Source organism: Myotis myotis, unplaced genomic scaffold, assembly GCF_014108235.1.
Source record: "Myotis myotis isolate mMyoMyo1 unplaced genomic scaffold, mMyoMyo1.p scaffold_m19_p_6, whole genome shotgun sequence".
NCBI lineage: Eukaryota > Metazoa > Chordata > Mammalia > Chiroptera > Vespertilionidae > Myotis > Myotis myotis.
This window is the reverse complement of record NW_023416368.1, coordinates 79,869,743-79,891,139: the sequence shown is the minus strand read 5'-3', so window position 1 is coordinate 79,891,139 and position 21,397 is coordinate 79,869,743. Positions and strand designations below refer to the sequence as shown.

Genomic DNA, 21,397 nt, shown 5'->3' with positions numbered 1-21,397 from the left:
CCTCCGGTCCAGTTTAAGAACCCATTGTGGCCCTCGAGTCAAAAAGTTTGCCCACCCCTGTTCTAGTGTATACATAAAAGCCTAAGCAACCCTTACCACCCATTCAGTGGCTGGGTTGCTGTGACAAGCACTGACCACCAGGGGGCAACACTAAGGGAGGAGCTGCCCCCTGGTGGTCAGTGCACCAACTTCCCCGGGCCAGCCAATCTCCCCCAGTTCCTCCCCGCAGCCTGCCGCGCGATCGCGGGCCAGGCCGAGGGACCCCACCCCTGCCGAATTAGTGCAGCGGGCTTCTAGTCTTTTAATAAATCCTTCAGTTCTCAGTCTTGGCCACGCCCTAGAGAGCTTTGATCCCGCTTCCGGGACGCTGCGCATGCTCCGTCGCTAACCCCTCTTCCCCCTCCCCCAGCCCCACCCCCGGCTGAATCGGCACAAACCATTTTCAGTTGTGTCTGGTGAGGAGGCTCCAGAGACTCTCTTCCGGGGACAGGGTGGCGTTGCGCTCCGCCTTCCCTGAGGCATACGCTTAGGTGCTCCCTGGGGTGGACGTGTGAGCCACGGCGCCGGTGCCCACTCGCGCCTCCGGGCGTCCTCTCCCGCGGAGCCTTGCGCGGCGCCCTCTCCCTTCCGGCGCGGCGGTGGTGCGGTCCGTCCGGTCACGTGGGCCGCAAGATGGCGGCCCCCAGAGCGCGCTGCCAGCATTGCGGCCCGTGAGGCGGCCGCGGCGGCTGCGGAGGAGACCGGGCGGCGAGGTCTGCGTTTCTGGAGCTCGTTCGGGCGATCGGCGGCGGGGAGCACGGTGCGGGGCCGACCTGGCGGGCGGGCGGGCGCGGGGAGGACGCGTCATGGGGCGGGGGTCCCGGCTCTGGGACTCACTGGCTGGCGGTGCGAGGCACCTCCTCCGCAGGAGGCCGGCGAGCTCTTCCACCGGCTTCTGGGGACCCTGTCTCCGAGGGTCCCTTCGCTGGGGACCCAGCGCGTGTTGGGGGTCCCATGTCAGGCGACTCCTTTCTCGGAGTCCTGGGGGAACCGGTTCGTGGGGGACCCGCGTAGACAGACCTGGAAGCATCGGGTCCCTAGGAGTCTTCCGAGCGAAGGGGTCCGGCGCGCAGCCCCGCGGGATTCCGCTGCGGCGACCCCTCCGGAGGGGGAAGCCGAGTTCCCGGAAGTCATTTTGCTGGGAGTTGTTGGTACAGAGCGGTCTCGGAGGGAAGGGGTTTCGGAGATCCAGGTCTCCTCTCCCTCCATCCCTTTCCCGTTCACCTTGTCTGTGTCTGAGGCCTTCCCAGGGTGAGCGGATTCCCGCAGCCCCACGCCCACACCCGGTCCCCTGCCCACCGAGAAGCAAATGGGCCTCGGGGTGAGCCGCGGCCCCGGCGGTGGGTGTCCCCTCCCTGTCCCGGGCGCAGAGGCGGTGCGGGCCCCTGGAAGCAGCACCGGCTCCGGCGGCTGTGCCTGCAGCTGGAGGAGCGGCTGCTGATGGGATGCCGTGCGGGAGGGGAGGGGAGGGGAAGGGAGGCGCCCGCGCGGGGCTGGGCGCTGGGAGCGTAACTTCATGCGCTGCGACTGCGAGGTCCCGGCCCCTTCGGCCCTTTGGCAGGTGACGGCAGGTGCGTCCGTGTGTACGTGGCTTCGGTGCGGGCCTGGCAGGCAGTGGATGTGCAGTTCACCCGACAGATACTCGCCCAGGCCCGTCAGGAGTCACTCACTCCTGGCGGCTGTGGGTTCTGACTGTCCCTCACGCAGGAGTCACCCCTTTGATGGTCACCTGCGCGCCAGCAGCCGCACCGCCCTCGCCCTCGTGGAGCCTGGTGGAACCTGCTGTGCTGCTGCTGGGAGCAGGGGCCGCGGGGGTCAGGGGGCTGCCGGGGGCGGGGGCTGCCGCCGCCGCTTTCAGGTTTATTACGAGGCCTCCAGGTCCTCTTGGTCTGGAGGAGGAGAGGGTTCCCCTCCTTCCAGCCTCAGCCGTGTCTTTTCACCGTATTTCATCCATTCAACACAGTGTCTGGCTTAGAGCTCAACCGCCTGGGTTTCTAACTTTTCACATTGCTTCTAAGCAAGCCTTTAACTAAACTCCCTGTGCTTGCTTCCTCTCCTGTAACATGGCAACCATCGCAGCCCCTGCCTCACCCGGTTACGGTGGGGCTTGCATGCGCTCCTGACTGTAAAGGGCCTAGAAGAGAGTTTGGCGCCTGCACATGCTCTGTGGATGTCAGCTGCTGTGACTGGGGGTGGTTCTCATTGAGGGTCCCCTGTGTGCTGGGGTGCAGCAGTGACTAGAGACGCCAGCTTTCAGAGTCTCCTAGTCTAGCGAGGCGTCAGAAGGGCCACGGTCAGCTAAACCAGTAAACTCGCAGTACGGTAGCTACTAGTGGGAAGTGCTGCCAGGAAAGATAGAGCAGAACAAGGGGGAAGAAACAGGAGCAGCATGGGAGGTTGTGATCAGCGAGGCTTCTCTGAGGAGGTGACATTTGAGGCTCAGGAAGTGAGAGAGAGCGGGGCACTGCGGAAAGAGTTCCCGAGGGGCAGAACAGTGCGGGCAAAGGCCCTGGGGCAGGCGTTTGCCTGGTGTGTTGGAGGAACGCGAGGAGGCCTGTTTGGAATGGAATGAGTGAAGGGAAGGGAGGAAGTGAGGGTGGGAAGGGCACCTAGGGCCTTTGGGGACTCGCAAGGAGCTTGGAGTAATAAGGCACCACAGGAGGATTTTGCAAGGGAGCCGCAAGTTCGGTTTCTATGCGGAAAGGATTCCGTATCAGTCACCTGTGCTGTGTAACAAGTTACACAGTGTTTCTTACGACCTGCCCTCATAAGTCACACTCATTTCTTCCATATCCTGTTGTTTACACAGGTCAGTCCTATTCATTGTGGGAGGGGGCCACACTGGGCACAGATACCAAGAGGTGGGGGTCATGGGGAGCTCTCTTGGGGACCAGCTACCGGTCTCTGGCTGCTGTGTGGTTAGCAGACCCGAGGATGTAATTGCTGATACGTAGGCCAAAGACCCTGGGGAGGTCCACACAGTAAGCAGGTGGGGCCAGAGCCAGACTTTCAGAGATATCCAGGCTGGACAGCAGGTCGGAAGCCACGTGGCCAGGTTCTAAACTAAATGAACAAGTCACTTGAGCAGGAGGGCGCCTCTAACCTGGCCTTTTGGTTTTCTGTGGTAAGGTTCTTGTGCCGAGAGGAGCCTCGGAAGGAACAAGGCGTGCACCATGGTGACGGAGCAGGAGGTGGAGGCCATTGGGCAGACACTGGGTGACCCCCAGCAGCCCCTGCAGGCCCGCTTCCGGGCACTCTTCACACTGAGAGGGCTTGGCGGCCCAGACGCCATTGCCTGGATCAGCCGGGCCTTCAGGGATGACTCCGCCCTGCTCAAGCACGAGCTGGCCTACTGCTTGGGCCAGATGCAGGACCGCCGAGCCATTCCTGTGCTGGTGGAAGTGCTGCGTGACACCCACCAGGAGCCCATGGTGCGCCACGAGGCAGGTGAGTGGTGAGGTGAGGTGAGGGCACCCTCTGCTTCTCATTCATACACGGTGCCAGCCAGGGCTCAGCACATCTCTGTAAAGGGCAGGTAGTAAGTGCTTTCAGTCCCACTGGCAGACAGGCTGTCCCACAACTCAATTCTACTTTTGTAGCATAAAAACCACCATAAACCAGAGTCAACAGATGGGTGGGACCACATGGATGCTGAGATTTGAATTTCATATAATTTTCATGTGCCGTGGAATATTATCCTTTTGGTTAAAAACGCTTTTTCTAGCCCTGGCTGGTATTCTCAGTGATTAGAGCACCATCCTGTGTACAAAGGGTCGTGGGTTCGGGCCAGGGCACATGCCCAGGTTGCAGTTTTGATCCCCAGTTGGGGCATGTGCATGAGGCAACTGATCTATAAAAGCCATTCTATGTGCATATAAAAACAGATGGTGGGCCGGAACCGGTTTGGCTCAGTGGATAGAGCGTTGGCCTGGGGACTGAAAGGTCCCAGGTTTGGTTCCGGTCCAGGGCATGTACCTTGGTTGTGGGCACATCCCCAGTGTGGGGTGTGCGGGAGGCGGCTGATGGATGTTTCTCTCTCATCGATGTTTCTAACTCTCTGTCCCTCTCCCTTCCTCTCTGTAAAAAATCAATAAAATATATTTAAAAACAAACAAACAGATGGTGCGCTATAGATTGGAGCCCCTTTTTCATCTATTCATGTCATTCACTGGACAAAAGTTTTTGAGTGCCTGTTGTGAGCTTCCCCTGCGGTGCCTACGTCCTTTCTACTAATCAACATGAACTCTCTCTGCCCGCTCTTCTTAGGGGAGGCTTTGGGCGCCATCGGGGACCCAGAAGTTCTGGACATTCTGAAGCAGTACTCCGCCGACCCTGTTGTCGAGGTAACTCGGCCGGGCCCTCCCTCGCCCTGCCCTCGCCCGGACCAGCCCCAGACCCGGGTCTGTTTGCAATGGTGACTGCTTGACTAGGAATTCTGGAGAGAGGTGCAGTCAGGATGGGTGCAGGCTGCTCCCAAACTGGGCACAACCGAACACTTCATTTCCATCCAAACCCACCCTGCCCTGGGCCTTGAGTCACCGTGGAGCTGGCCTCACCTCTCTGGCACCTCCATTGTCCATCTCTCTCATGGCTACTCATCACCTCTAGGATAAAATTACAAGTCCTCACTGTGGCCCACACGCCCAGAGTCTGTTCTGACCACTTGTATTCAGGTCACCTTTGTGGTTAGCTCCCCCTCAGTTCTCCCCTGACAGGTCTGGCGGGTCCTGCCTCGGGGCCTTTGCACTGGCTGCTTCCCCCTGACTCCATCTCTCACTTGGTTCTGATGTCACCCCCACACTGAGCCGTGCCCTGGCCCTGTCTCCCTTATGACTCCCTAATTACCCCCAGAGAACAGGAAGGGGGCCCACAGGCCCACCACTGTGTCCCCAGGGGCCGCCTGCCACCTTTCTCTGCAGGTGGCTGAGACGTGCCAGCTGGCTGTCTGTCGGCTGGAGTGGCTGCAGCAACACAGCGGGGAGCCAGCAGCAGCGGGGCCCTACCTCTCCGTGGACCCGGCCCCTCCGGCCAAGGAGCGGGATGTGGGGCGGCTGCGGGAAGCGCTGCTGGACGAAGCCTTGCCGCTGTTCGACCGATACCGAGCCATGTTCGCCCTCCGGGATGCCGGCGGCGAGGAGGCTGCCCTGGCGCTGGCTGAGGGTGAGGAGGGGCCCCGGGTGAGGCTTAGTGGCTGCATCTGTGACATGGAGCGACTTGTCCCGGGGACGCGCACTGTGGGCCTGGCCCCAGAACTTCCCCACGGGCTTTACACAAATTAACTCCTGCTCAGAGGTGGGTGGGCAATCGGAGAGGCAAGGAGACTTGCCTGAGGGCACACACCCAGTCAGCAGAGTAGAGCCTCCGCACCCTGGCTCCAGCATCCTTAATGTCTTCCTGTCATCACTTGTCTCTGCCCCTGGGTGCCCAGCCCATGTCCCCGCTTGTCCTCAGCTTCTCTGACGGCACCACACAGCCAGCAACTCCTCTGCTCCCTCCCGCAGGCCTTCACTGTGGCAGCGCCCTCTTCCGCCATGAGATCGGCTACGTTCTCGGCCAGCTGCAGCATGAGGCGGCTGTGCCCCAGCTGGCTGCGGCCCTGGCCCAGAGGACCGAGAGCGCCATGGTGCGACATGAGTGCGCGGAGGCCCTGGGAGCCATTGCCCGCCCCACCTGCCTGGCTGCCCTGCGGGCCCACGTGGCCGACCCCGAGCGCGTGGTGCGGGAGAGCTGCGAGGTGGCCCTGGACATGTACGAGTATGAGAGGGGGCCGGCCTTCCAGTACGCGGACGGGCTGGAGCAGGTGCGCACGCCCTCCTCCTAGAGCTACTGCCGGGGCCTCTACCTGAGGACTCAGCATATAAACTGAGTTTGTGTGAATCGGATCTTGCTTCCCTGGCTCCCTGAACCTGCTCACTTGGCCGGATCTCAGCAGCTTTTGCATCTTGATTAACCCCAGGACGAGGCTGAGGTCTCTGCTGTCCCGACTGAGGGCCTAGCACAGGCTGCAGTGTACGGGCGGGATGTCAGCATGGGAGCGAGGATCTGGGGGTGGGGGTGCAGGGGTGGGGCTGTGCTCTGGGGAGGTTGTGTGGCCCAGCTTCTCCAGGAATGAGGGGGTGCAGAGAAAGGCACTGTGGGGAATCTGTGCCTGGTGGGCCTGGGCGGGGTCTGGGCCTCTAACTCCCCACCTGGGGCCCTGGGTGGGCTGGGCTAGGGACTTGGGACACGTGACAAACAGGCCCCAGGCACTGCTTACGTGGAATATTAAATTATTTTTGCCGAGCAGTCACTCTGTGTGTGTGTTGGGAGGCTGCGGGGCTTAACTTGGCGCCTCTCAAGGAGCAGCTAAGTGTGGGTGTGGGGTGGGGGCGTTTGGAGAGCTCAGCTCTGCGATCTGCCTGTGCTAGACGTGACCGACGCCGGCTGTGTCCCCGCATCGCCACCCACTCCCTGTCCAGTCAGCCCCCTCCAAGAGGGTCAGGAAACAGCCCTCCAGCCTGCCCCTCCCCAGGCCCTCATGGGGGGATGAGGAAGGGGTTTTGTGGTATGGCTAAGAGCTTGGGCTATGGACTGCCATCCCAGGTCCCTGCCCTCCCCTCCACCCCCCTTCTCCCAGATGCAGCCTTCAGCAGGCCATTTACCACTCTAATGAGCCTAACAACTAGTTTCATATTTACTGCTTTCTGTGGGTTAACAACCCTGATGCAGGTGGTGGGGATTCCACGAGGGCATGGGTGCCAGGAGGTGTGGTCCTTGGGCACAGCTATGACCCGTTTTTACAACAACCTCTTCTCTGCTCACAACTCTTCTGACACCAAGTGTTTGAGTTTTCCACAGCAAGCAGTTCTCTGTTTCTCTGCAGACACCAGCTGGGCGTCCTGCAATTCAGTCCTGACACTAAGGGCCCGGAATGAGCACAGACACCACCACTTAAACGGGCTCCAGGCCCCGTCCTGTGCTTCTGACCCACCAGGGTTCTCACCACCCCCTGCTCACATCTGAGGATTTGCTAGGAGAGCTCCCAGAACGCAGGAAAGGGCTTTACTTACCCATTTATTGCAAAGGACAGATGAAGAGACAGGGCTAGGTCCAGAAGGGCCCCAGCACAGGAGCTTCTGTCCCCCGGAACTGGCACACCATCATCGGCACGTGGAAGCCCCTGAGCCCCTTCGTTTTGGGCTTTTGTGGAGAGTCCATCACTTCGGCACCTTGATGAAATCTCTGCTAGTTGATGCAGGCAGGGTCGGGGGTGGGGCTAAGGGTTTTCTCCCACCCGCGGTTGGTTTTCCCCTCCCAGCCCATCATTAGCCTAACCCGGGTATAGTGGGAGGGGTGAGTTAAAAAGCACAAAGGGCCCTAGCTGGTTTGGCTCAGTGGATAGAGTGTCAGCCTGCAGACTGAAGGGTCCCGGGTTCGATTCGGTCAGGGCACATGTCCGGGTTGTGGGCTCGGTCCCCAGTGGGGGGTGTGCAGGAGGCAGCCAATCAATGATTCTCTCTCATCATTGATGTTTCTCTCTCTCTCCCTCTCCCTTCCTCTCTGAAATCAATAAAAATATATTTAGGAGAAAAAAAAAAGTACAAAGGCCTGGCTGGTGTGGTTCAGAGGTTGAACATGGATCTGTGAACCAGGGGGTCGCAGTTTGATTCCTGGTCAGGGCATTTGCCTGGGGTGCAGGCTCAATTCCCTGTAGAGGGCGTGCAGGAGACAGCTGATCAGTGATTCTCTCATCATTGATGTTTCTATCTCTCTCCTTTCCTCTCCCTGAAACCAATAAAAATATATATTTTTTAAAAGCACGAAGGGCCGTAGCCCATTTGGTTCAAAGATTAAAGCATTAGCCCATGGACTGAAGAGTCCTGGTTTCTATTCCGGTCAAGGGCATGTACCTCAGTTGCAGGCTTGATCCCTGGCCCTGGTATCAATGTGTCTCTCACATGTGTCTCTCTCTCACTCCAATTTTTTTCATGTTTCTCCCTAACTCCAAAGTCATTAAGAGAATGCAGCATTCATTTAAAACAAAACAAAACACGAAGGGGCCCTCTCACCCTCATCACTCAGGAAGGGGCAGGGTTTTAGGAGCTTGGTGCCAGGAACCTGGACGAAGATAAGTATACGTTTCTTATTATCTCAGTGTCACAGACACCCCCTCTTCCTGGGACCCTGCATTTGCCCAGCTTCCCTCGCCCTCTCTCCCTCATTGCCCAGGGCTGGTTCCTGGGGGGCAGGGGAGGGGGGGCTCAACCCTCTGAGTGGCCTGGTCCCCTGTAGGGTATCTAACCTCATCTGTGCTGAGTCCTGTCTCCAGCCGGGGGTCCCCTGAGCTCCACACTCGAGGCCCAGCTGCCCCTCCGCATCTCCACCTGATGAAGCACCTCAAACCCAGTGTATCCTTACATTTCCTCTTACTGCCTCCCAAGTTGCTTCTCCCACCGGAAATGGAAACTCCATCATTCTCGGTGGTCAACCTAAAAACATTCAGGTGTGACCAATTAAAACCCTATCCCAGCCCTAACCGGTTTGGCTCAGTGGAAGAGCACCGGCCTGCGGACTGAAGGGTCCCAGGTTCAATTCCGGTCAAGGGCATGTACCTTGGTTTCAGGCACATCCCCAAAAGGAGGTGTGCAGGAGGCAGCTGATCGATGTTTCTCTCTCATCGCTGTTTCTAATTCTCTACCCCTCTCCCTTCCTCTCTGTAAAAAATCAATAAAATATATTTAAAAAACTACAACAACCTCTCCCAGATCTGCACACTTCCCTCCCCTTCTACCTCTACCCAGGTCCAGCCTCATCATGCCAACTTGGACCAGCTGTTCCCCTGGCCCTGATCGGCACAGTCGCCAGAGGGCGCCGTTGAGCTCCCGAGTCAGGTTTCTCTGCCCACAGTCCTCCAAGGCTCCCACCTCCCTGGGAATGGAGGGGGGAGAGCCCAAATCCCCTCCAAGGCCCACAAAGCCCTGCACAACCTGCTGGGTCCCCTCCCTGCTCTCACCTCCTCTCTCTCTCCTCCTTGCTCACTCTGATCCAGACACACGGCCTCCTTACTGTTCCTCCAAGACGCCAGGCACCGGCCAACGACTTTGCTCAGGCCATTCTCTCTGCCTGGAACACTTTCCCCCCTGGTACTCCCATGGCTGGTTCCCTTACTCCTCTGTGTCTCAGCTCCAATGTCATCTCAGCATGGCCTTGGCTGCCCTATTTTAAACTTGAACCGCCCTCGTAGTATTACCGGCCCCTCCCCCTCCACTACCACTCTTCATTTTCTCACCCAATACATCATTTACTCTAAGGTTATGTTTTTCTCGGTCCATTTTCCCACTTTGAATGTCAGCACCATGAGGGCAGAGGTTTTTCCAGGAGAGGGACAGCCTGTGCAAAGGCCCTGAGGTAGAGGTGTGCAGGGTAGCAGCAGGTGTGGCTGGAGCTGAGCGAGGGAGGGGGCAGTGGGCAGAAGTGATTTGCCATGTGATTCATCCAGGCAGATGGTGGCCAGAGGGAAGCCCCAATCTTCTTACCCAAAGCCCCTTAATACTTCCGCTGCACGGGTCACCCTGGGCCTCTCCTGCTCCAGGTGGCCACCATGCCGGGGCTGGTGGGTGAGGCAGGGGCCGAGAGCTGGAGCCAGGCCCCCCCACTGTATGAGGAATACCGCCCGCCCCCACTGGATGCCATCCGCCTGCCCAGGTATGTGCTGTACCTGCTGCTGGCTGCGCTCCTGGTGGTGGCTGTGGCCTATGCCATTGTCGGGCATCTCATCAAGGACCTCGCCCACGACCTGGCCGGTGAGTCCCAACCCACCATGAGCCTGGCTTAGGCTAGTGCTGGGCCACTGGGGGGCGGGGTGTCTGAGGGCCTCCCCAAGTCAGGACAGGGAGGAGGGTGGATGGGGACTTGGGGAGGCAGAGGGCCTCTATAGGTTGGGGGGGCGGGGGGAGGCGGGTGGGCAGGGCCTGGGATGCTCCTCACTAGCTCCTGCCACAGATTGGGCCTTTGGCCCAAAGCCAGACCAGGAGGACGCCCCCCGGGAGCTGCGCCCAAGCCTGGAGGGTGAGGATCTGGAGGAGCTAGACCTGCAGCTGGCCCTGGCCTGGCGGGGTGATGAGGACAATGGCGGGGGTGGTCAGGGGGCACCCGCCCGGGCCCCCCACTGCCCCTCCATCGCCTTCAAGGAACCGCCCACCCGAAACTCCTGGAGGCTGGACTGAGCTGGGCACTGCCCTCGGGCCCAGGGCCCAGGTGCCACCCTCCTTTCCGCCGTACAGACTGGACCTGTGCTCCCGGAGCCCTTTCTCCACGGCTCTGCCCTGTCTTGCAGAGAACGTTCCCTTTCTTGGCTTCCAGGACACTGACTATTTCTACCCTCCTGCGCCCCCAGACTTTCAGAGTTTAACCCCACCCAGCCTCCAGCAAGCTGCAGGCCATCTGTCCACCCAGAGTGCCAAGAAGATTTTAAAAATAATAATATTAGTAGCCAGCCCTTGCCTAGTGCTTAGTACATGCCTGCTGCTATTGTGCTAAATGAGCCATTTCCATGTATTATCTCATTTAATCCTCTGAGTGAGACTTAGATGGGGAAATGGAGGCACACAGCCTAGAAATGACTTGTTTGGGGTTCTGCCCCCACTCACTCTTCTGAGCTCACCCACTTCCGAATACCACCCCCCCCTCCCCCCGACTCCACACCTCATTCCCGGCTCCACTGCTCTGTTGCTGGATCTGTTTCTGGGGGTCCTGAATACCAGGACAGCCTGCGAACTGGGGACAGCACCTGAGGCTTCCTTCCCTTCCAAGCTTTGCACAGGACAGACATACAGTAGGCGCTTCATATATGCCCGCTGGCTGGTCGAAGGGGGCCTGTTCTAGGGCTGGGTTGCCTGAGCAATGACACGTGAGTGGCCCATCCGCACGGTGGTTAGAGTCAGACCTCAGGAAAGTATGCAGTGAGCACTCCATAAGTGCATGTGCAATGATGCTGGCATTCTCCAGCCCCCAGCCTGTGGAGGTCTCACAAGCCTGAAGAAGGGCCAGCCCCCACCCCCTGGCCTCCCTCCCACGTGCCTGGGCTGTGGCTGTCCTGTGGCAGCTGGGGGGGCCCTCCTGCACTCCCGCAGGCCCCGTATCTAATCAACCCGGGGACCAAAGTTGAGAGCCTGAGTCATCAGCTGCCCAGGGTGCCCTGATCTCTGGCCACAGGGAGTGGCTGGGTTTGGTGATGACTAGTGGCCCATCACTCATCCTTCCAGTTCAGTCCTCACCCCGTCAGTGACTGTGGGTCCCGAGGGGTCAGGGAAGCAGGATGAGGCAGAGCAAGCTGGTGGGGAGGGAGACCCAAGCTCTGGCCGTTTCTGCACCACCGCTGTGCTCCTGGCCTCCCTGCGCTTCTATAAATGGAGGTGTTCAGAGAAGGAAGCATGACACATAAAAGTGCTGAGCCTGGGCTGGGAAAAGGGCTAGGGCCGCCCCAGCCTGGCCCCGGTAGCGTGGAGCCTGGGGGACCTCGGCATTGGCGGTCCTGGGCAGGCGCAGGGCGCAGGTGCCAGAGTCCCTGGGTTAATTGTTACACCAGGTCCAGAGTCTGCCCTCCTGGAGGGAGGGGGATGCCAACCAGGTAGGGCGAAGGGAGGGCCTGCCCCTGCCCCGGACCCACCTGCGCCTTATCAGGGGCTGGGCAGGGCCTCGCCCAGCCAAAGAGGACCGGGCTCGTCCGGACTGCACACTCCCGCTGCCGGCTCCTCCACGCCATGGAGGCCCTGAAGACCCTTCTGGTGATCAGCGCCCTGCTCCTCTTGCCCGCTGAAGCCCAGCAGGGTAGGGGGGCCCACCACGGGGGCGGTGGGTGGGGAGGGGTCGTGGGGACGAGCCCACCTCCCCAGGCTGGGTCCTTAGCACCTTTCCCTTCTCGGACACCCAGCCCCCATCTGACTAAGCAACCCGGACTGCCTTCTCCCCTTCACCTTTGGTGGGGCCCTACACTCCCCGTCTCTGAGTCCCACCTCCCCCTACCTTCCAACAGCCACCGAGCATCGCCTGCAGCCGTGGCTGCAGGGCCTGGCTGCCGTTGTGGGGTTCCTGTTCATAGTGTTCGTCCTCTTGCTCGTCAACCGCATCTGGTGTACCAAAAGGAGGTGGGAGCATCTGTCCCCCACACCCCCACGCCCCCGGAGCCACCTGTCCCTTCGCCCTTCACCACCCCTCCCCAAAGTGCTGGGCACCCCCTCCCACTTCTTACCCTCTCTGGTAAGAAGAGAAGGCCCCCATCTCTCCATTTCCCTGTTATTCCTTAGACTCCCATCTCACAGACCAGAATAGCCGTGCTACCCACCCCTCCTTGCTTCCTGGAGTTCATGAACCTCAACCCTGTTAAGACTGGGGTGAGGCTATCCCCACTTCCCATCCTTTACACCCTGTCTCCATCTCTCCTAAAGAGCCGAGGACGATGAATCCATGTTCATAAGGGAGACCAGGCCGTACCAGAGCACAGACCTGAGGTACTGCCTGTGAGTGTGTGTAGATGTGTGAGTCAGGGAGTCAGGGGGTCAGTGTGAGCCCCCTTCTGGGGGAAATGGGTGTGTACAAATGACCTTTTTGTCCTTGAACACCTCAAGCACATTCCTGCCCCAGGGCCTTTGCACTTACTGTGCACTCTAATTGGGACCTTTTCCCTATAGCATCTGGCTGGCTCCTCCTCAGTCGCTGCTCAGATGTTTTCTCCTCACAGCAGCCCATCCTGACCACCAGCTTTCCTGACACTGTGCCCCACAGCCATGGGGCCAGGACTAGGGGGCAAAGGCTTGGGGCAGGAGGGCAGGACCTGAGAGGAGACCAGCCTTGGGCTCAGCTGAGCCCAAGATGTGCCATCCACCCACCCATCCACCCACCCATCCATCCTCCCACCTCCCACCTCCCACCTGGTCCTCCATGGGACAGCTGAGCTTTAGTGTCTGCCTTTGTAAGGTGGAAATAACAAAGTTGCCTCATTAGGTTTTATTCTGAGGATTCAATGAAGACACTTTCTGTAAAACACTCATCACAAGTTCTGGCACAGGTAAATTTCCATTAAATAGGAGTGATGGTTTCTTATTGTGGTCTGGGCCTTGTGTCTCTATAGTAAAGAAGGCAAGAGAGAGAAGGAGAAAAGGGCCAAGAAGGAAGGAGAGAGCAACTTGGGGCTGGAACTGGAGGAGTCCCAACACCAGGCGAAAGCCACGATCACCCCCATGTGAAGATTTCCTGCCCACCTCCTCCAGGCAGACCTCCAGAGATGCCTCTGTAACAGGTGACCTGGACCTGAAACGACCGAAATAACTACAGGAATACAGACCCCGAATGAAGAGGCTTGGGACCTGCCTCCCCCCACCCCCCAAGAGGGCTCTTTGCCCCTTCCATGGTCTCTATGCACCTCCTTTCCGATTTGTCCTGTGTGGTGATTCTTACTGACGCATGATGAAGAAATCCCCTACCTCCCACAACCTCGTGGCTCCCCCGCTCCCACCCACTGTCTGGTTTCTTTTCCCTCTGCCTGATAGTTCTTGGTTAGAACCTCCCCGCTCAGGATCAATATGGGCCAGGACTGCCTCTTGGGAACTTGCATTAAATAATTGATCAGAGCCCAGCCAGTGTTGCTCAGTGGTTAACGTCGACCTATGAACCGAGAGGGTAGGGTTCAATTCCCAGTCAGGGCACATGCCCAGGTTGCGGGCTTGATCCCCAGTGGGGGATGTATAGGAGGCAGCCAATCAATGCTTCTCTCCCATCACTGATGTTTCTATCTCTTTCTCTTCGGTCTCCTTCCCTCTCCCTTCTTCTCTGAAATAAAAATATATTTTAAAAAAGAGAATTGACCAGAGCTGCCTAGCCAGTGTGGGTCTATGGATAGAGCGTTGCCAGTATACCAAGAGGTCACATGCCCAAGTTGCAGATTCCATCCCCAGTGGGGGGTATGAGGTAGCCCATTGATGTTTCTCTCTCACATCACATTGATGTTTCTGTCTCTCTCTTCCTTTCTCTTCCCCTCTCTCTAAAAAATAAATAAAAACATATTTTAGCCCTAACTGGTTTGGCTCAGTGGATAGAGCGTCAGCCTGCAGATTGAAGGGTCCCAGGTTTGATTCCGGTCAAGGGCATGCACCTTGGTTGCGGGCACATCCCCAGTAGGGAGTGTGCCGGAGGCAGCTGATAGATGTTTCTCTCTCATCGATGTTTCCAACTCTCTATCCCTCTCCCTTCCTCTCTGTAAAAAGTCAATCAAATATATTAAAAAATATTTTTAAAAAAGAAAAGAATTGATTTGCCCTGGCCCATTTGGCTCAGTGGATAGAGCATCGGCCTGTGGACTGAAGGGTCCTGGGTTTGATCCTGGTCAAGGGCACATACCTCAGCTGCAGGCTCGATCCCAGTCCCTGGTCTGGGTGCATGGGAGAGCAACCAATTGTGTCTCTTTCACATCGATGTTTCTCTCTCTCCGTCTCTCCCTCTCCCTTCCACTCTCTCTAAAAAATCCATGGAAAAATATCCTCGGGTGAAGATTAACAACAACAACAACAACTCGATCAGAGCCTTTCGGAAGGGCTTCTGTCGGGACTATTTCGCATGGGAGAGGCAGCTTTTGGTTTGGGGGCAATGCCCAGGCAGGTATGGAAGGAAGAGCAGGCTGCACAGATGCCCTGGGCAGAGGAAACGCTTCCCCTGCAATCTTGATTTTGCTGCCCTGAGCCTGGGACTTTGAGACCCTAGGGCTGTCTCCTGGGAAAGTCCTGCTTCTCCCTCCCCCATGTCTGGGCCACTCTGTAACCGTTTCTGAGAAGTGGGTCTTGGAGGACGGCCTCGGGGCCCTGTATTTTCTTGGGCTAGAAAAGCATTTCTCCTCCCAGTTTCCAGCCGTCCCCTTCTCCTCACTTTCTCTGGGCTCTGGACCTTGCCCTGGACGTTAGCCATTTCTGTCAAATCTTCTTAATGAGGATCTAGACACAGTACGGCATTTGGAGCGCCGTTCTGGGCCCATAGCTGGGGGTGGTAGGATTCCACCCATAAGGCTTCTAAGACGCTCCCATGATCCCCACCAGGTGGGCAGGAAAACCATGAAGAAACGAACGAAACAGACACCCTAATAGATGCTCCCACAGAACACCTGGCGTCTTTATTCTCTCTCAGTCTCCATCGGTACCTAATTAGCCCCATTTCCCAGGTGAAAATACTGAGGCTTAGGAAGAGGGGCAGGGCTCCCTGGCTGTTGTTGACAGAGCCATGATGGAAGTACAGGCTGCCCAAAATATGGGCGCTGGCAGGCTGTGGGTAAGGTGAAATTTGGAGGTTCAGGTGCTGGGATGGTGGTGGTGGGGTTGGGGGTGGGGTATCCTTTTCTTGCTGTGGTTCCCACCTGGGAGAACTGTGTCCCTCTGGGGTGCTGCCATCCACTCCCACAGTTTTGAGAGCCAGGAAGCCAGAGGGACCAGATTTGGGCTCATGTAGCTCCTGCCTGGGTTCCAGCACTTCCTTCCTTTGCGAATTGGGCAAATGTCCTCCCCTGCCTGAGCCTCAGCGTCCCCTCTGGACCATGGAAACCACAAGGGTGCAGGACGCAGTTCCTGGGAATTGTGAGGCTGGGACAGTGAGTGCTCATTAAACTGGGTTATCTGGGCCCCTCTCGTCTCCACAGCAATAAAAAAAAGGAAGAGGAGACGGTGAGGAGGAGGAGGAGGAAGGAGTGGGCGACCAGGGAGGTGGGAGCTGAAGGGGAAAGAAGAGCCTCCAAACTGGGAGAAGGGCGAACTCCTCCTCAGGAAGGCTCCCACTCGCCTCCCCCAGGCAGCGCCAGGGCTGCACCCTGTAAGCCAAGACCTGGTTCTGGGGCCAGCAACATGGCTCCATCAGGGCGAAGAGTCCCTGAATGAAGAGGGCCCGGACCCGCCCCAGTTCCCTCCTGGAGGGTCCTTTGCACGTTCCGAGGGTGGGACATACCCCCTCCCCAGGTCGGTCTCCACCTGGTAATTTTGCTCACGCTCGGAGGGTACCCCTGGACAAAGAGCTCCCCACATCCCCGAGCCCCCCGCCAGCTCATCTCTACCCAGTCTGCATGGCAGGAACCTTTTTTACCCTCTGCTTGACTTCTGAATTCCGCTGCCCTTTGAATTTCATGAGAGAAGCCAGCTCTTCCTCCTGCCCGTCTACCTCCAAGACCTTTTGGGGTCCTGCTCCCACGAGTTCATAGGAACCACTTGACTCCCAGCCTCTCTCCTGGCCTCGGTTTGCTTCTCTGCTGCATGGCAGTGGTCCAAGACCCCTTTCCCCTGCAAAAGGGAAGGTGGGGAGAAACTGCAAATGGTTCTGCCTGTCTCTGCATGGCCCAGGGCAGAGCCAGCCTTCCTCCTCCCGTAATCTTGCTTTTGCTATTCCTGAACATGAACTTTGAGCAGCTCAGCACGGGGACTGTTTCCTGGGAGATGAAGGCCCCTCCCCCACACGCTGTTTCAGGGCTCTGTCCTGGAAGCGGTGACACTCAGGAGCTGAGGTTTGGGGGTGCACAGCACCATCACCTCACTCTTCCGGTGCTGCACTGATGGTGCTGTGGGCCCCAGGCAACTAACTTTACCTCTCTGTGCCAAGTGTCCTGGCCTGTTAGAAGGGAGGAAAAGAACTAGAACCACCACCCATTCCACTAGGATTAAATGAAACAATGTCTACAAAACTCCTAGCACCGAACCCAGAACCCAAAAGGTGGCTGATAAAGGCCAGCTTTTTGTTTTGCTGAAATGGTAACAATGGGGCAGGGGAATGACACTTCCCTCTCCGGCGAGGGGATTCCGAAGGTCAGAGGGCGTGTTTTCTTATTTCGTTTTTTAAAATCCTACCTGAGGATATGCTTTACAGATCTGAGAGAGAGAAAAGGAGGGAGGGAGGGAGGCAGAGAGGGGAGAGAGAAACATGGCCCTTGCGGTGCCCTGATCCCTCCACGCAGGTATGTGCTCTGACTTGTCATCAAACCAGCGACCTTTCGGACACGCTGACCCGCACCGGCCAGGGCCAGAGGGTGTGCTCTCTGACTGCAGCTCTGGGAATGTAGGAATCTTCTGCCTCCTGTCTCCTCTGTGCACAGTCTGGGGGTTCCCAGTGGCTGGGGTGCTGGGGAGGGAGGGGTAAGAGGGAGGGGCTGTCCGGACTCCTCTCTTTCTGCAGGTGGCAGAACCTCCCCACTAGGGGCCATGTGGAAATTTGGGGGGAAATTTTTTAGGTTGTCACAAGTCTGTCTCCCTTTTATGGTATTTAGTGGGGGCCCAGGGATGGTAAGAAGCCTGCAGTGCTGGGATAGGCCCCCCAAGCCAATAACTGCTCTATCCTAGGGGCCAATGGTTGAAAACCACTGAGGCTTCCCTTGAGATGAAAGGCCAGAAGGAGGTCCCCAGCCAACCCCCCGAGACCGCAACCCAACTGAGCCCTCTCTAGCTGAGCTCCCACCCCAGATGAGTCCCCCTAAAAGCAGCTCCTGCAAACGCCCCCATTTCCACTGCGGGGAGGAGCTGGACTGTGGGGATGGGGATGGCGGTTTGAGTCCAGGTCCTCAGTCTGCCCACAAGGGGGTGCCAGACCCTCACTGCTGAGGGCAGGAGCAGCCCAGCATCCTAGGGCTGGAGAGGGGCGGGGCCATCAGGCACACAGGTGGGAAGGGCCTGGACTCGGCTCACCCCAACCCGCCATCAAAGCAGCTCTCTCCCCCTCAGCACTGCTGAAACTTGGGGTTGGGTTGTCCTCTGTGGGGGGCTGTCCTGGGCACCACCCTTTCCATGTCAGTAGCTTTCCCGCTATAACCACAGCTGTCCCCCGGCACTCTGAAAGGTCCCCTGGGGACATCTGATCTAAAGGTCTCAGGACACCCGCCGCTCACCCAAAGTGTTGGGGTCCCTGTTTCCGGGTGCCACCTGCCCTGCCCCTCCAGCCTCCTCCCTTCACTTGGCATGGATCACAGAAGAGTCCGCAGTGAACACAGAAAGGACCAAAGACAGCCAGAAAGAGTCGAAGCATAGCTTGTTTAATTTTTATACATTTTTTCTTTTCTTTTTTTTTTTTTTGCCTTTTAATGAATATTTTATGGAACCCCCCATTTTTCTTTTCTTTTTTTTTTTTTGCATAGGGAAACAAACAAAATAATAACAGCCAGAATCACTTTCTGTAAATGGTACTTAGGCGCATCTGCAAAACCGAAATGACTGCATAATATACAAGGTTATGATCGGAGTATGATGAGGGAGCAGGGTGGGTGAGCCAGGGGAGGGAGACGGCTGGGCTCCGGTCTGCCCAGATGCCCCCTTGACCCCCATCCAGTCCCCACACTGGGGAGGAGGAGGCAGACCCAGCCAGAACCTCCCGCATGAGCACGGGGTGTGTATGTGTTATCCGGTATGTGCGGCAAGCAGAAAGCAAGAAACAGAGTAAGCTATCCTGGTAATATCAGTAAAATACAAAATGAGAAAAAAAAAACCCTCAAAAATATCTTGAAAGAAAAAGAAAGTGAACAGCAATACCACCAACAATTTTAAGGATGGATGGATGGATGGATGGATGGAAGGAAGGAAGGGAGGGGGGAGGGGAAGGAGGGAGGAAGGCAACTCGGAGGAAAATGGGTCCCTCTCCCGTCTCCCTGTGCCCCCCACGCTGTGTGCTCTGTCCCTTGCTTCACTCTGCTTGTCCTTCCCCCATGTGGGGTCCTGGGGAGTGGGAGGCCAGGAAACGGGGCAAGGGCCAGGACCCCTGGACTTGAAGGGGCTTTGGTTTGGGGGGGCCTGGCTGGGACCCAAGATAGGAAGATCAACAGAAGTGTTAATGCACCTGGGAGTGGGCTTGAGGGTTCCCAACTGCAAGGGGCTGGGGAAGCTCCCGTCCCTTCCCAGAGGGTCCCCGTCTAGCCAGGAGGTGTGAATGGAGGGCTGCAGCTGGGGGCGGTGGTGACTTCCTTTCCCTCCCGGAGCCCTTATTCCTGTTAGATCCCGACTCCCGTTTTCTGAGGCACCCCCCCCCCCCCCCCCGCCTCCCGCCCTCGGAGCTGGGGAGAACTCCAAAGCCACGCCAGCAGACGTGTGAGGCACTGCTTGGGAAAACTCTGTTTTGGTATCACTGGCAACAAGTCCTGCTGGGATCGCTTTGGGTCTGTCTCCCTGCCTTGCTGGGGGCAGGGGTGGGGCGGGCGTCCAGGGCCACTCCAGACCCCACACTCTGAAATGCTCAGGGACGGGCGGAGGGGGAGGCCATGTCGGCTTGGAGGTGGGACTCTTAGAAAGTGTCCAAAGGTGCAGAAATGGGGGGACATGGGAGGATGTGGAAGAAGCTGGATTTGAGGGTGGCTCTCTGAACCCCTCCCCCAACACCCTCTAGAAAGAAAGTAAAAATAAATCAGGGTCTGAGAGAGAGAATCCAGGCCCAAATAAAAAGTAGCCACCGTATAATCTGTATTATAAGAAAAAATGCGTATATATCCCTACACTGAAAGTCAAAGTACCATCGGAGAAGCGGGGTGAGGGGTGTGCGGCCCTCCCTCGGGCCGGAAGGCTGCTTCTGGCCCAGCGTCCTGCTCACTGGCTATTGTCCACTCAGGTCCGCCTGACCCGGGCACACGCCGCCTCTGGGGACAGGGAGTGGGTCCTGGGGCTGCGGCTGGGTGCCTGCTGCTTGGGGAGCTGCAGCAGCCCCTCCAGTCTCCTCTGGGGTTCCTTTCGGGTCGGATTGTCTAGCTCAGAGTTGCAGACCTGGGCCCGGAGGACTCCACTCCCGTTTCCGGTCTGACAGGGCCGGGTCTTCCCACAGCTCCCTCTCCCCGGGTCTGGGGTGTCTGGTGCCCCCAACCGTGAGGGGCGGGGCAGCCTCATCCATTTGGGAGGCTCCCTCCTCTTTTCCACCACATGAGCTGGACCCAGGGTCAGGGTGGGGGGGCTTCGCATGGGTGGGGGTGAGTGGTGGGTGGCGTGGGCTTGGGAGGGGATGGGGTTTGAGAAGATGTCAGTTTCATACATGTAAAAAAATACACACACAAAAAAACAACCCAACGAGGCCGCCATCCCCGCCCTGGACATAAACCCAGACTGCAGAGGTGGGTCAGGGTCTGGTTCTAACATTTCTGCCTTACTCTGCCTGCGATGAGGGGCCTGGGCACTTTGCCCAACGGGGACCCTGTATCTTTTCCAAGAAATGGGAACAAAGGGCCCCAGGACAACGCACAGGCTGGGAAGGAATCGCCGACCGTACCAGCAACGGTGCCCACAGGGCACGCTCACACTCCTGGGGGCGGGAAGGGGGCGCTGTGGGGTGCAGTCCACGGAGGGACAAAATGGCTCCAGCAAAGCCCTTGCAAAGGGGGTGGGGGGGGGAACAGAGACAGAAATCAGACACATGGACACGGACACAGGCAGCCGTGGGCTCTCCGGCCAAGTGACGGCTCTCAGGGGCACTGCCACGCGTGGCCGCGGCCAGGGCTGGCTGTGGTGTCTTTTGGGAAGAAAAGGTGGGATGAGCGTACGGTGGCTGATGAAAGCTGGGACCTTCCTGCAAAGTCCCACCCTGCTCTGGAGACGATTCTAAAGTCCAAGGGGCAGCAGGCACATAAGTGGACAACGTCCCACTGGCGAGTCCCCAGAGGAGATGGCTGTGGGGCCCCAGCCCTGCGGTCCTCCCCGCTGGGACACCCCGCTCACTGCTACCATCTCACCTTCCACTGAGTTAGGGGAGAGGAAACTGGAACTTTAAAAAAAAAGGAGGAAATGAGAAAATAAAAAGCAAGGAAAAGACAACAGCATGGCCAGCCATCCGGACAGAGGACTGTGATGGGGCGTCCCCCTGGCTGCCCCTGACCCATGGCCGCTCTAACGGGGCCTCTGATGGCTGGGCTAGACCTACAGGTACAGACAGACAGATATTGCATATATCAAGTTTGGTTTTTGTTTTTTTGTTTGTTTCATACCAGATACCCTCCATAGTCACAGCTGGAAGACGTAGTACTGGGTGTTGGGGGGCAAGGAGAGGGCAGGAAGGAACTGACACCCAATGCTGGTGTCCAGGAATGGGGGACAAGTGGGTCCTTTGGCAAGAAGGACGGGGGCACACAGGGGAAGAGAGGGGGCCTCTTTGGGGGTGGGAGAGCAATTTGACCCTGAGCCAGAGGAACGCCAGCCTGCATGAGAGGTGGGGTGGGGAGTCTGGCTGTCGGCAGGGCGGCCTCCCCGTGGGGGTACAGCCTGGGTCATGCATGCATGCGTGGCGTCTGGGGGACTAGCCGGAGGCCCAAGAGCCAGGGCGCACTCCTGAGGTCTGTCTGCTGCTGTGGTGGGGGCTTCAGAAACGACCCCTTGGAGCAGAGGGGTGGGGCTGGGGTTGGCGG

General features: G+C 58.0%; 2 protein-coding genes across 4 annotated transcripts; both read left to right on the top strand.

Moving 5' to 3' along the window:
* Positions 1–643: 643 nt before the first annotated feature.
* DOHH (deoxyhypusine hydroxylase) lies at positions 644–6,328 on the top strand. 3 transcript variants are annotated; one of them, XM_036313457.1, is made up of 5 exons: positions 644–799; positions 3,169–3,486; positions 4,306–4,382; positions 4,959–5,199; positions 5,491–6,328. In XM_036313457.1, exons 2-5 carry the CDS (start codon positions 3,213–3,215, stop codon positions 5,883–5,885), a joined length of 987 nt encoding a protein of 328 aa, XP_036169350.1. In that variant the 5' UTR covers positions 644–799; positions 3,169–3,212; the 3' UTR covers positions 5,886–6,328. The 3 variants fall into 3 exon arrangements, with proteins under 3 accessions (XP_036169350.1, XP_036169352.1, XP_036169351.1); XM_036313459.1 differs by having other exon boundaries at positions 646–799; positions 5,541–6,328; XM_036313458.1 differs by having other exon boundaries at positions 648–752.
* A 3,713-nt stretch (positions 6,329–10,041) lies between these two features.
* SMIM24 (small integral membrane protein 24) lies at positions 10,042–13,646 on the top strand. Its single transcript, XM_036313463.1, has 4 exons — positions 10,042–11,847; positions 12,053–12,164; positions 12,465–12,527; positions 13,148–13,646. Exons 1-4 carry the CDS (start codon positions 11,781–11,783, stop codon positions 13,260–13,262), a joined length of 357 nt encoding a protein of 118 aa, XP_036169356.1. The 5' UTR covers positions 10,042–11,780; the 3' UTR covers positions 13,263–13,646.
* The last annotated feature ends 7,751 nt before the right edge of the window (positions 13,647–21,397 follow it).